This window comes from Dermacentor variabilis, chromosome 5 (assembly GCF_050947875.1).
Source record: "Dermacentor variabilis isolate Ectoservices chromosome 5, ASM5094787v1, whole genome shotgun sequence".
NCBI lineage: Eukaryota > Metazoa > Arthropoda > Arachnida > Ixodida > Ixodidae > Dermacentor > Dermacentor variabilis.
This window is the reverse complement of record NC_134572.1, coordinates 60443555-60458897: the sequence shown is the minus strand read 5'-3', so window position 1 is coordinate 60458897 and position 15343 is coordinate 60443555. Positions and strand designations below refer to the sequence as shown.

Sequence of the window (15343 nt, the reverse complement as noted above, 5' to 3'; positions counted from 1 at the left end):
TTCCTTGCAAGGAAAGAAGCTATATGGATTCTCGGAACACACCTCGTGCGCTTACGCCACAAGTTTCACATCTGGACTTGTTTTTCCAGTACCTGATATATAAGAAACTGGAAAAGCCAGTCGTTCTTTCATGATAGCAGCACCGTCTGAGGCATCATGCTGTTCTTTTGTTCTTTGTGACCCGCCGTTGCCGTCCAGCGGCTAAGACATACCACTGCCGGTCGCGGGTTCGATATCCTGACCACAAAAGCCGCATTTCTAAGAAGGTGAAATAAAAAAAAAAGCTCGTGTACTTAGAATTAGTTGACGCTAAAGAACTTGAGGTGGCCAAAACTAAAGCGGAGCCCTCTATTTGTCACTCTATGAGCCACTGTGCAGCTTCGAGATGTTAGACGCCACAATTTATTTACTTTTATTTTATAGAATGGGATAAACACTTTTGAATATAAGAAACGCAGGACAAACACGTGAAAATGTGGAAACCGCACCGTTCTCGCCTAATGCATAAATTTAGCAACGAAAATAGAACTGCGATAACAACAGTAGCAGGAACAAAAAACTATTGCTTAGTACGCGACGTGCACTCAGCATAGGATTTTCACATGTGTAGGCGACGCCTCACACCTGCCAATTTTCTTTTTTGTTTTTTTCTTTCTTTAAGGAGTGCCGAATGTTGCTCCGAAGTGACTTGTATGCATGCGCGAAATTGTCCCTTAAACTGAAAGGCGTGCAGATAACAAGCTTCTGCAACAAATAGATTTTAGCGCCCGCGGACGACGCTTCGCGCGTAGGCTAAAGGTCCGCGCCCACGGTCGACGAATAAAAAGGCAAGGAAAATAAAGTTGGGCGGCGCTTGCTCGCGGCGCAAGCACGGCCCGGGCTGGTCTGTTCTAAGAGCCTACTACGCTAGTCCTCTGGTCCTGGCGCTGCGCTGCAACCTCTCGGTTCGCGACAAGCTCCGGCAGGCACTCTTCGTTGAATTTTACACTAAATTTAGTATTCGAAATAGCAAATAGTTACGTATAATCCACATCAATGTTTAGAAAGAGCGAAGGAAGGAACTGCAATAAACTTAGATTGCCAGAGCAGTTATGAATGAAGAACAAATCGAATGACGCTTCCACTTGTCGCCAAACATGAAATGGTAGCCTGAGGTCACAATAATCGCAGTCTCAAATATTATAATGCTACAATATTATTGCGGTGCATTTGAACAGGGTCATGCGCGCAAGAGAGAGACGAAGAGAAAGTGGTAGACTGTCTTCTGGAGCTGTAACATTGTACCAGCCTGCGCGATTACCGGCAACTTTTCCCCATCCAAATAGTTGTCGGGCTTCCTGTTCGTAATATTTGGTGAAGGTGCGGGGTAACGACTCTGAACGGAGCTTCGCAGTGGCCGCCGCTTTGGTTCTTCAATGATATCGCAGGAGACGGTGCCTAGTTCGGCAACGCCTGCGTCGACTGCATCGACTGTCATGCTCACGCATTCGCGTGACCCAGGAACCTTCTGCGGAACCAATAGTGCCGACGCCGACGATTGGCTGGAGATGTATGAGCGGATGAGCAGCCACAACAAATGAGATCCCTGAGTGATGCTGATGAACATAATCTTTTACTTGGCTGGAAGTGACCGACTATGGTTTAATAACCACGAAGAACTCCGTGACTGGCATACTTGCGAGTAGAAGCTGCGAAACCATTTCGGGAAACCACTGGATCGGAAGGTAGTCGACAAGAAAGAGTTGGCATCACGAGTTCCGATGTCCACCGACAGCTACGTTGCCTATATGCAAGACGTACTGGCAGTCTGCCACGAGGCCGACGCTGAAACGCAGGGGTCTGAAAAAGTCGGGATTGTCTTAAAAGGTATCGTCGATGCCGCATTCAATTTACTCATTTGTCAGAACTGTACTTCAGGTAATGACATTATTGCGGAGTGCAGGCGTTTCGAGCAGGTGAAAAGCCATCGTACCTATCAATCATTTGCACGGCTTCCCAACACGGCTGCAACGTCGTCTTGTGAAGAGCGACAGGACTCTCCTTCGCGGCAGCAACAGCCTTCAGATCAGCTGACGAAGGTCGTGCGCCGTGAACTGGAAGCCGTGCGTCCCGCAGCAGAGTACCCACCTGTCAACGACACATTCGCTCCTATGGTTCCCCTTGTTCAGGCTATTGTGCGCCAAGAGCTCGCCAATGTCGGCTTGCAGTCAGTTTTTACCGCGGCTAGTTCCCGGCCAACCGAAAGTCCTTCGCTCGTGCATACTCAAAATCATTGGGTCCCTCGAGGTTCTCGTCACATGGCAGAGTGGCGAACACCGGATGACTGACCTATTTGCTTCAGTCGTCGCCGCGTTGGTTATGTCGCCCGATACTGTCGCAACCGCTGGTCTCTGATGCCGTTCTCGAACAGCCCTCGTCCAGACTACGGTTTTCGCCATATCCAGCCGCAAGCCGAGCCGAACCTGCACGCCACGGACGATACGACCGCATGGCGCCGTGTATCACTGTCTCCGAGCAGTCACCAGTCCCGTTTGAAACTCTACTGTTCATCTATAGTCCTCGACCATTATAACAAACGCCGGGACGGCACTCCAGCCCCCAAGGGGTTTTGTTAAGGTGCATTTGGACAGAATCGTGGGCGCAAGAGGGTGACGAAGAAGAAGTGGTAGATTATCGCCTGGAGCTGTGACCTTTGTACCAGCCTGCGCGACAACTAATTTTACCTTTTGTATATAGTTGTACATAAATGTTTACAGCGGACTTCCTCTTCGTAACAATATATATACATATATGTATACATAATGCTAAGCAGTTGTCGCGTTGAACACACCAACTCAGGTACAAATATTCTTCACTTTATATCATAGCATAGAAGTGTGCATACTACTGAAGGAACTCTCAGATTCTGTAAGCTTCTGTTATCATTTCCCTCACCTAACAGTTACGAAACAGTTTGATCAAACAATACAAGCACCTACGTGTTCAGATAGTCGATCAGACAAGCTCCTTTTTTGCCATGTCGCAGAGCATATGAATGTAAAGTGAACGGCACAGAAAAATCTAACATGCAAATATGCCAGAGATACAAGAATGTTTTGACACCCAAGAGTGGAACAAAAGCGCGCCAATTATCAAAGTACATCGTGGTCTGATATGGCCACAAAACTGGGAGGATAAGTAAAATGCAATGTTGATTAGAGTGTCGTTGTAATGTATAGGTTTGGCATACCTTGCGAGAGAAATTACGGGCAACAGACAGAAATAGTCTGAAATTTGGTGCAGTTCATCTCAATTTATACAATTTTTAATAACCATCAATCAAACGTCGATCACATTTGCTTACGTTTTGCAAAGCCTATTGCTCCTGCAATGCCTGAGACTCGGCACTACACCTAACACAACATTCGTACTTGTCTATGGTGGCTCACAACAGTTTGATCCACCTCTAGTAATAACGATAGAGTTAAGGACCCCGTGTCACAGAAAATCCAGTGTCGGTGTCCGCCGCCGGTCGTCTTGTGAGCGAAAGATCATTTCGAACCAGGCATGCCGAACCAGGCAGTCCCTCCGTGTAGCACAGAGGCAGCGCAGAGGCAGCGCAGAGGCAGCGCAGCGCGGAGTGAAATGCGATAGAGCGAAGAGAGTAGGAGGAGGAAAGCGAGGAGGAGGGTATGGTGAAAGCGTGAGAAGAAAAGTGTAGTGCCGCACAAGATGGGCTCTGCGGCGAGGATGGCTACAAGATGGTGCCAGAGTAGTGCGCATCGTCAGTTCCCCGATTGCATCAGGCACGCGCACAACACACGCACACACACATAATATATATATATATATATATATATATATATATATATATATATATATATATATATATATATATATATATATATATATTCCACCAGGTGCATTCGTGATATCATTAGCCGAATACTCGGTATCGCGGCAGGCACACATGCGGAACTCCTCTCTGACCGAGTCGAGAATACAAGTGTTCTTGCCCGCGTTCCTCTTTGATCACACATCCTTACTACTGGGTGCCTCAATCATCAACGTTGATCACACGGAAAGAGCACTAACACGGCATCGTTATTACTAGATTGCCTTGGAACGTGTAGGTAGCACATTTACCAATGGTGCATCGTTTCAGTATTCGTCTGGGCATCGAGACTGCCTGCGTTCAATGGCAGCTGGTGTGCGTTTGGTTCTATATATATGCATTATAACGCTTACCAATGCCATAGAAACGATCTCAGTTGCACGACGCGAAAACGAGTAATCTCTAACAAAATTAACCAAACCAGAGTGGCTAGCGAAACTGCCGAGTACCTATTTTTGCCCAAGTCAGCTTTGGCAAGCCCATTAGGTTCGGCACAGGCAGGTGTCCTTTAAAGAGTGTTGAGGTTTTCATAAGGAGGTCGTTGCGTACAAATTTTGTATAGATATTATCGTGGGGTTAACAGACGGTAAGTCGAAAACCTGAAAGCCTAAAAAAAACACTCTGCAAATGCACTGTGTTAAACTGTGTCAGGGACCGGTAGTTCAAGCAACAACTGAAAGAAGTGATAGTAGTGCTACTTGGCTTTGCCACTAGTTGTGCAGATTACGCTTACTATAACGTTTTTACTGGTATAACAGTTCTTGCATTCACCTTTAACATAAGTTAAAGTAAAAAGAGTACATTTGCTTGTTTAGGTAAAATCAACCTTTCACAAAAAATCCACCAGTCATCTATCGCGTTACGCGTTTTCTTTCTGCACTTTTTTCTATTCCTTGCGGGATGTCGCATCGAAGATAAAATGGCACAGTGGATAAGCATACGGCATTTTTCATTGGTACGGGATTTTTCATTGGTGAGTTAGAACTCGGCCTGACTCTGTCAGGCCCAGTTCTAAGAGGCTCGCTGGCAACCAAAATTCTCAGATGTTCATTGATTATATTAGAAATCCTTAATAGCCGTGATAACTAACTAGAAGCGCTTCACTTTCTTCGACCCAAGACATATGAGCCCAATGTGCTCATCCAAATGAACGTCATGAAAGAGAATGAATTTTGACTAAGCCCCCGTGGCAGACCTAAGCCCGGGTCGCGTTATGCCTTGGCTGACGTTCAGTAAAGTTGTATCCGTCCATCCGAACCTCGACTGAACCACAACGATAACCGAATAGCTACAAGTCATGCTCATATTTCTCCCACAGAATGCCACGATGCAAAACAAGAACAAAAGGTTCGTTCTAAGTTCTTATCCAGCAACACGATAAAATTTTGCACTTCTTCCGGTGTTCCTTGTTTTTAGGCGCAGAAGATGCATCCTGAAATGAAGTCTAAAAAATATTTTATTTATGTTGTATATATTGTATTTAATACACCTGTATTGTTTTTATGGAAACCTACTGATCCTATTATAAAATACTTATACGCGTATGTAGCGACTGTTATATGCACGTCTGCTCATATATTAATATATCATTGTATAACGTGTAGTCTCTACTGTCATTTCTAGGATACAGATATCTTTGTTCAAATCAGTATTCTATGTAACATTAACATATCTTCATCATTTATTGTTTTAATGTACTTGGTGTAATGTCTTTCTTGCCGTGATTTCATGTGAGGGTGTCAGTATTTCAAACTAACTTTATCGCTTCCAAGTTTGACGGACGAGTAGTTTGGATAATACTTACCTTTGAATAAACCTATTCTCTTTGGAGCAAGGATGTTACAAGAAGAGTAAGTTAGAGTTATGAAACTCAACAAAATTACTTCTGGACGCCGCTACAGGAGATGCATTGATCGCAATAATATTTCGATATGGATGGTGGCAATCTGGTGAAGCGTACGTAAACACTATCCTCGATAGTGTGGTAGCAGCTTTACCAAATTTTATGCACAGAATATCAAGGGCTATTGTAAATCTCCCTCAGACATAGAATCACATGCCATCAATTCTGGTGCTTTTTGGAGTTCGCTTTGGAGCCGCAGGGTGAGGTTCGCGGGATAATTAGCCGAAAGAGCGGTAAAGATTTCTGGGGCACTAGTATATGAATAGGGGTTGCCGGCACTGTAGACTAGTCGGACAAAGTGGCGAGACAAACTTCCTCTGCAGTGTTTCACTGAAGTGGAAAAACACTGTTTTTCCGCTTCAAAAGGATGTTTAACTTTTATTTATTATAACTCATGATAGCCGCTGCGGCTAACGTGTCACCGAAGACAGATTTAATAAAGCATAAAACACAGACCTTGCACCTTGCTTTACAAAAAGAAGTCTTATTTTTCTGCTTTAGTCAAATGCAATATATCGAGTCGTGCCCCTTGCATTCAAGTTCTTAGCCAAAGTGGCTTTATAGATAAAAATTGTGCCGGTGTGTAGTGGCGTACCTAAGGCAGTAGTTTGAACAGCAGTTTGAAAAGTTTATCTATACTATTCCAATGCATGCATAAGTTACGGGACTGGAGTGCAGGGTACACGCATATCTCAAAGTTTTACAGCGATAGCTGTTGTGGGCTCACTCCTAAGGTCATGTCGGTATCCGCCGGTGCCATTGCATGAATCCATAAATCATTTCGAGAAAATTAGAAAGCAAGAAAAATTCTTATTGTGTGACGAGAACTCGGGCTTCCGACCAACAAAAAGAAAATCTAGGATTTTTCCTCTTAGCTACTCCGCCAGTGCTGGAGCAATCGAAAATACCCGCGCCAGAAATAGCGACCGTGCCAGAAGCTGCCATGAATAACTAACGCCTGATGAATATTTGTGGATTCAGTAAACATGGCGTCCGCGCATTCATGTTATAGCACGTCGCCTTCTCAGCTATGAGGGCGTTGCTGAGTTAGGTATTCTTCTTCTTTGCATGTTAGTAATATTTGAGCGTGTCTTTGTTGTCTTCACTAGTCTTTTATCGCCCGGCTTCTTGTCATGCTTATCGGATGGCGCTGACGCCGTCTTGTTTTCTTCAGATTTAGCAAGTCGCCTATTAATGGGGTAGCCCAAGTATTTCATTATGAAGAACCAAACAAATTCAGGAGTAAGAAGCTAAAGGGCTGGTTTAGTATCGATCAGTGGCTAAGACCTGGTAGGTAAGAGAAGGAAGAAACGCCGTCTTTCTGCTTCCCACCAAGAGACACAACTTCCACGGGCGAATGCTGCTTGCACTTTTCATTCTTCTCGAAAGGTGATTGTTCGCTCGCATCTACTAATCTTCGCGCCTACAAATGCAGCGCGAAACATTCTAAGGCTTACTACGCATTATATTTTGACAACTATCGAATCACTGCATCGCATTATGGACGAAATAATTTTTTCAGCGAAGCTGTTCATGCGATTAGAGGATTTCGGAAAAGTTATATGGGGATTTTCATACATTTCTAAAAAATGACTCTGTTCGTTACGAAGTTTAAATTTTTACAATGTGTGCGGAATGCTCGGGGAGATTTGCATACAAACTTCGAAGTGTGTGTGTGGTAATAGGGGGTTAAACAAGAATTGCTAAACATGCGTTTTTAATCCATTATGAGACGTTATATGAAACACTTGCAAAGCTTCCCTGCTTATCTGGGAAGACCAAGAACAGCAGATAATTCATATCTGGGGAAATATGAGCTATTCTATGCGTGACGTGTACCGAATGCTTTTAGCTGAAGTTAATGCTTTGAAAGGATTGACTGACTATACTCCTCTTCCAATCTTTATACGTTATACGAGACATGTAGTTTCTTTTCCCTGGACTTCTCAGTGAACAATATGCGAGACACGGTGTTTATATTCCGTTGAAATAGGAAGCAAGTTAAGATTGCTTAATAATAATTGATTAATTTGTCTTGGGTAATTACAGCCTTTCGAAAAAAAAACTTATTCAGCCGTTCCAGAGGTCATACTGCCGCTGTCGCCAATGTTTCCCAAAGTGCTAAAACAAATCTGCAAAACAACAAGGAAAAATTCAGTTACCGCAAAACCGAGATTGACACCACACTCGACCCTTCAACATACGCATGTACGTACTCACCTTCTCTTTTCTTCTTTATCCGCTCTAGAGTGAGAAATAAACATGGGTGTTCTGCATCGTACCGTGTTCTTGTTATTACTGTCATGGTGTTGCCGCTGCCCAGTCCAAAGATGTAACAGACGTGAAAATGAGAACATTAGGTGCAAAGCTTTGGAAAAATTTTGCGTTATACGAGATTTGTAGTTGTGCTTCTCCGGTGCCCTCGGTGAACGAAATAAAGCAGCTTTTCTATATTTCGCGAAAAAATGGAACACGTTATGAGTAACGCATGCGCAATAGTCAGTGTGTGTGGGTTTAGTACGGCCTTTACAATAAATTATGTATGCAAGAACACCAGAGTGTTATGAGTGTGTTTTACGAGCAGAATAAAAATTTACCGTGCATCCCTGGCATAACTACATATGCCTTCCGAGGTCAAATTTAGCGACGGGGGGGGGGGGGGGGGGGAACGCTGTGGCAAGTTTATGTGCGAACCTAAACGTGGTTGGATCAAATACGACCATAGTAAAAAACTGCTTCAGCAAGCGTTCGGAAGTGTTATATAGAATTATTGCGCCGTGTTTCCCAGTGGTCCGATATGACTATATGTTACTCCGTATTTATATTTGGTGAAATAAAAGGCATATTATGGGTTTGTGCAAAAAAAGTTTAAAGTGTTAAGGTTAATTACGGCTGGAGAAATAAATTATGTAATCAAGCATTCCAGAGCGTCGTGATTGGGTTTCCTAAACGGCACAAGATATAGCACACAGCTCTGGCTTAACTACAAATGTCAGCAATATCAAACTTTTAAATGTAGGAGGAAAACCACAGAAAATAAGTTTGGTAAGGTACATGCGTCTTCTTTAAATGTAGCTTTTGTTAAAAATTGATTTAGCAAGCGTTTGAAAGCGTTATATGACCATTTTGCACAATGCGTCCCGTTGTGCAGAGGAAACTCTACATTATTCAAAGTTTCTATTTGGTGAAAATAAGAGGCACGGTTTTGTGTTACTTGGAGGTAAAGTTCAAGTTTAGTAGGTTAACTGCGGTCTTTGCAATAATTTACGTACTCAAGCGCTCCGAAGCATTATGAGTGTGTTTTACGGGTGCGCGCAGAATTCAGCCCGTTGCCCTGGCAGAAGTGCAAATACCTCCGAAATAAAATGCAGTAAAAATCTGGGGAATGTTATGGCAAATATATATGCAAAGTTGAATGTGTGTGCAATAAATACAGTCTTTCTCAAAATTTCTTGCACAAGATTTGGAAAGTGCAATACGGCAGTTATCAACTATACTTCCGTACGTCCCGAGATATCTCTACGTTACGCCAAGCCAATGTATCGTGCAAATATGGATCGTGTTGAGTGCCTATATTAAACCAAAATAATGTTGCTTTTTCAGGGGATATACGTGCTCTAGAAAAAATCAAGGCACGTATTCACAAAAAAAGCATTTCAGCTAAAGTTATTTGTAAGAGGAAATTCCAACCATGTCTGATGTTGGACATATTGTTATACACCGGTGACCAGCCAAGACAAAGCCCACTAACAAAAGAAAAGCACTGTGAGTTCAGCCCCGGATTTTCCTGAGTAATATTAGCCCGTGAGTTTTCACCTGGCAAATTGGCCTTGCTTATTCGATTCTCATATGTGAAGAAATTGAGGAAACAAAAAGACGAGACACTGCTGAAAATGCACCTGACTGAGATTTCCTGGCTAAAAACACCGCAATTTGTCAAGTACAACGGTGTTTTGGTTGAACATCTCACTGCGAACGCTAGCAGCACTTCAGGGCCCATAATCACAAAAAGTTCTTACGCGATATTTGTTCCTAAGAAGAAACTTTAGCGAATCTTGGCAATGGCATATTGTTAGAGAAGTCAGCTCTCCAGTGGCAAGAAGTAGTTCCGAGCGAACATTTTTCTAAATTCAAGCTCTGAATTGTCGATCGTATAGTAGACTGCCATCTCAAGCGAAGAAAAGCGTCAATACTGTATAAGGCGCGTAAATGGCGTAAATAACTAACTAACTAAATAACTAACTTTGCTGTGGTCTAAGACCTTATCAGTGTCGAGCGATATTGAGCGCAGCTAATTCATTTGCGGCTTTCGGTGTTCTGACGTTCTGGTGGAAATGTCACAATTCGTGGGAATGAACTGTAAGAAATATTACTTATACTTCCACAAATACGTGTAACTGTGAACGGAGTGATTTCCAGGGAACTGTTTCTATCTCTAAAAACTTTTAAAGGGCCCCTCACTAGGTCTGGCCATTTTGAGCTGACAAGCGCAGAGCATGCATTGCGCGATAACAATCTTGTCAGCAAAGTATTACGACGCTACGCGCCGCGGAAAGATCTGAAATTTCAAACCAAACGACGTTTTCACTTCTACTCGCGGCCGCCGCTCTCAAAGTCAGAGGATGACGTACTCGTGCTCCTGCGCCTACGTACTGGTGTCCGCAGTGTGACGTCGCTCGTGGTGACACGTGACTCCGAGAATTATTCAAGACATCTGCTAACTGTGCGGTCTGTTGCTTGAATTGACGAATTGAAGTTTAGAGAAGTAATAAAACTCCCACACGAAACGTCTGCGTGTTCTTTGTTTTAATTTTCACCGAAGCAAGAGAGATGTACTTGCGCTTCGTCTGCTTCTTCCCATGGTCGTGCGCTCACGTGTGCAGGTACCGTAACTATGCCATTTTCTACCGTGTTCCAGCGCCGTGATCATGCTCTGCGATCCGCTTGTTCTGCCTCAGTAGTTATATCGCACTGAATTATGCCGCTAGTCATGTTTTCTTCTGCACAGCGCGCAAAATCGTTTGCGCACATCTCCGGCATGACGCCGTCAACTAAAGTGCGTAGCGCGAAAAAAAAAAAAACAAATGAGGAGAAAAAAAATGAAGGCGGGGCCTGTGACGTATGCGTCACGTGATACTCGAGGTCCGGTATGGGAGAACGCAGGGAAGGACTTTCGCATGCGGAAGCTAGAGAGAGCGAGTGGAGAGAGCGTCTTGCTTGACAGTGGAGCCCGCCTGCTGAAATCAAGGATTTTCGGCACTGAAATACTTCTATCTCGGCTGTTAATGAGCCGACATGAAAATATTTTTTGCAGCAGAATGCTCCTTAGAGGACACGTAACAACTTCCAGCGTATAACCAAAATTTGCTGTGGGGCCTGGTGAGGGGCCCTTTAAGTAGTCTATCTTATGCGGAAAAAAACTCCTCAAGTCTGGCTCGGAAAAGAAACTCTTAAATTTGAAATAACTTCTTAAGCTACAGTGTGCAAATTTGTACAGTGCCAGATGACTCCTTTCGTTTTTTGTTCTTGTGGCGCTTAGTCATTGGCCTTTATTACTAAACTTATGCCTCTATTATCACTGACATCGACCACTTGACGCAACAAATAGTAAGAGAAGACTCAGAAATGAAGTAAATCATCCGGAGACACGGCCCTGAGCAGCCGAATTTCGCACAAACACTCCTAGTTTAATTAGGTTACCTTCCCTATTACCAAAACTTATTTTTCGAGGAACACCTCGCCTTAGAAACTTAGCTATGACGTGTCCCTGGCAAATCATTGTGTTTGTAAGGGACATGGTATTCTGTACACATATTTTCATAACCCAACTCAAGCCACACACAGCTCAAAAGCGCATTTACCAGTGCGTGAAGTAGTCATCAAATATATAAATATAAATATATATATCAATATAAATATATGCAGCCAGAATCAGTGCCTACTGATACTTGAATTCGAATAGTTTTTGTTGTGGCATATTTTTCTATTTGTACCAATGGCTTAGAACCTACTTGAACTAAATATCGCATGTGTCTCAGCTCTTTTCAGATGAACGTCGCTTTCTATACTAATATTTGTGTAGGAACCAATAAATCTAATTATTATTCTACGGAATTTCAACAGGGCTGATCAACTATAATGATTTAATGTGCCGAAAAAGCTGAATTTGACCCCCCCCCTCCCCCCGGTGGGTGACATACAGCACGAAGATGACACTTTCAAGTGACTGCACTATATTCGCAGGTGTTTATGGCTTGCAGAAATGCAGGACTACAAAGTACTTGTTGTACAAAAATATGGAAACGCACTAAATAAATCGAGAGAGCGAAGAGAGAAAGAGAGAAACGAGGCAGAAGAGAAGGCTTCGTGCCTAATCAAGGCCGTGCAATGTGGCTACTCTCCACACAAGGAAATAGAACGTGAAAAAATAGATAGCAAGAGCAATACATAAAATGATACTAAGGAGGATCACTCATTTGTGATTGTGTTCAAAATCGCAGAAGAGTTAACCTCCTCATTATTATTTTTTGTCTTTTATAATGTTCGCCGACATTTATCACCGTTGGTACACTCCGGTCACGTTCCAGAGGTGCCAGAGGGCTTTTGAGGCCCTGTGCATGCAAGAGTTATCAGGCGAATATGCCAGGATCCTATCTTCCTACAGCGATTGGTCATCCGAGTGGCTGAGACCCTCTCGAAGAGTACATTGCTGCTGTGCGCCGAATGATGGGTAGCAACGCGAAAGGTGCCCTGTTGTCTCGTCCCACGCGTAAACAAAATGCACGTGGCACTGTTCGTCATTCCAATCAGGGAGAAATAACCATACGTAAATGTGGCGCCCAGCAACGTGCCACACAATAAAATTGTCTCGCGAAGGGATAGTTCTGGTGGCTGGCGAAGTCTTAAGTGACGGTCGAGTGAATGTAAGTGGTTGTTGGTGAAACCCGGTGAATTCCATGTCGAACAGTGATGTGGCGAACAAGTGACTGAAGTGGCCGGGCTGCATCCGTTCTCCTAAGTGCTATAGGTACGCGCAGATCTTGTTCATGAGCCGAGCGCCCAGTTCCATCTCCGCTGTCATTACCCACAATTCCGCACTGACTCGGAAGCCATTGAAATAGAATGTTGTGTCTGGTCTCGAGTATTCGATCTTCACAACGTCACGAATCACGCGAGTAGCTAGTGTTGAAGCTAAGGTTTACTCACCACCAAAATAAGTCTAGCACCCTGGAAACATTGCACACCTCAGCATTTCGAGTAATTTGTATCCTGTAACATTTGTTGCGGAGGGCGCGACATTCAGAAGGTATCTCAACCACATCAGGCAGCGTTTTCTAGGAACGCAAAGAAGATCAATCTTAAAGCAATTAATGTAAATAACTAAATCTGAATACAAACACTAGTTCCCATCGTTGCTTTTCCGTGCATATGATGGGGCACCATATTAATTCAGCATTCAGGCCTCCTTGTTAGTTTTGACTAGATAAATAAAGGGAAAGTGATGAAACACACTAAAAGCAAAACGACTCAGATGTCGAAATGACAATGAGAAGCAGTTGTCACCACGCTATTTGTTGTTTATCTTACGCACTAAAAAATGATTGGCAACAAAACCACTTTCTCAAAAGAACTCTATCTTCTACTTTATGGTTCATCTCAGTTAGTTCGCACATGAGTTTATACGCGATGTTAAAGAGAATATGAGAAACGAACCAGCGTAAGAGGGAGCATGTAGAAAAGGCGAAAGCGCTTGTTGTCATTGCTTTTCCACAAAAAGGAAGTCCTGCAACCCTGGAATCAGTTCATGCTACTCGTCGAAACTCCTTCGTTCCCCATGTATCCCTCTTTTACGAATTGATCCACCGGTCGTTTTCAGCGAGATGACAGCTAAAGATCGTCAAAGTAAGTGGCACCCGCCCAATCCTTACTACCTTTTATTCATGCAATTCGTTACCAGGCTTCGAAGCGTTCACGTTTCCTCCAGTTTCCTCCAACCTTTTCCTATCTGGGCTCCGGATCCCTCGGCAAACAGCGTTCCCTCGGGACGAAAGCGGCTCAAAGATCTCCCAACAGTCGCAACTCACTTGTCGATGTGGTCGACAGCCTGAGCGAACCAGGCGCTAGTCGTGGCGCATCCGACAGCGAGCAGCAGAGAGCACATCCTTCGGCCGAGAGCCACGGACGCCGGGATCATATCAGCCGCCTCACCGGAGCACTTGCTGTGTGCGCGCGCGACCGAGTCGAGGAGGGCACTACTTTGCCGTTGGGGCGCCGCGCGCGGGCGCCTCGTACAACCCGTGGCTCCGACTACGCGCCCCAAACACCGGCTGTCCCCGCTCTTCCCCCATCCACGCGGAGAGAGCACGGGTGCCGTGTGGGGAGGGTAACGGAGGAAACGCGCGCGAAAAGGGGGGAGTGGGGGGGGAGAAGGGTGAAAAGCGACCGACTGTGGGCGACTCAAGCGCCGCTCTGATGCGCCGGCTATTCACTAAGCAGCAGCCTCTTTTAGGTTGTAGCGCAAATGCAGCCTCTTCCTTCTGGCTCTTCTTTTGTCTTCAAGGTATTCGCTGAATTTCCTGTTGAAAGCTTTCTTTTTTAACAAGAATTATTCAGTATGGTCGTAATTTCGATATTAACGGAGGAAAAATCGCGGGTACCCGCCAAGTTGAAATCAGTCTCGGCGAATGGCAAACGCTACACCTGCCCGTGCGTGCTGATTTCGTCGTAATTGCGATCTCCAAAGCTCCAGTAAAACGAAGGCACAAACGCTTTCTTTTTAGGTGGAAATCAAATCGGGCGAATAGGTGCACAAAACACTTAAGCTGTTTAAGGGCTTGCTTTTCATCGCAGCCTTGTCTTCTGTTTCATATACCTGAAAGGAAACGCTAGAGTGAGACACAGGTTCCCGGAATAGGCCGCTGCAATTTTCGTAGAAAAATTGGCGCCAAAAGTATGCCCTGGCGCGAAATAAATGGCTGTTGCTGCGTAGGGAGATATGGGAAAGAAAACTGAAAATAAGAGGAAGTAACACACATCATAGAGGCAAGGTTTATTGCAATTAGGCGGATCTCTAACGTCCAATTTTCTCTCGTTCGTTATGTATACCTCTTTTGTGCCGTTTCTATCATTATAACATCACAACTGCCAGCACAGCTTTACCCCTTCACGGGATGAGCATCGCAATCTGCAGATCAATAAACGAGAAAACTGGGGCGAGCTTCTACGCGGAGAAAAACTGAAGCGGACAGCTGCCACTAAAATTACGTTCTAGGAGAATGCGTAATTGTTATATATTACCCAAAATGTTACTTTCGGACACCGCCTAAACACCTATAACCACGACAATCCACTGTGGTGTAAGCACGGCCGTCTATTATGTATAGCTGTTTCGTTAACAACTATTTTTAGTCCGATGGTCTTTGTTTCGTGCAAGACTTGCAAAAGGCTTCAAGCTCTGTTTTCGTAAGCTTATATTGTCTTTTGTAGTTTTTGTATTCTCGAACCCATAAATTCTAATTATTGGCGCGTACAGTACTTAGGTTTTCTGGCGGCCGCAATCTTAGCTA

At 44.2% G+C, this 15343-nt stretch overlaps 1 protein-coding gene across 1 annotated transcript in view; it reads right to left on the bottom strand.

Moving 5' to 3' along the window:
- LOC142582648 (glycine receptor subunit alphaZ1-like) overlaps nucleotides 1–13959 on the bottom strand; it is a 183011-nt gene extending 169052 nt beyond the window's left edge. Inside the window, exon 1 of the mRNA XM_075692569.1 lies at nucleotides 13862–13959. Coding sequence (XP_075548684.1) covers nucleotides 13862–13938 — 77 coding nt within the window. The 5' untranslated portion in view covers nucleotides 13939–13959. The remainder of the gene's footprint in view (nucleotides 1–13861) is intronic.
- Between the last annotated feature and the right edge of the window lie 1384 nt (nucleotides 13960–15343).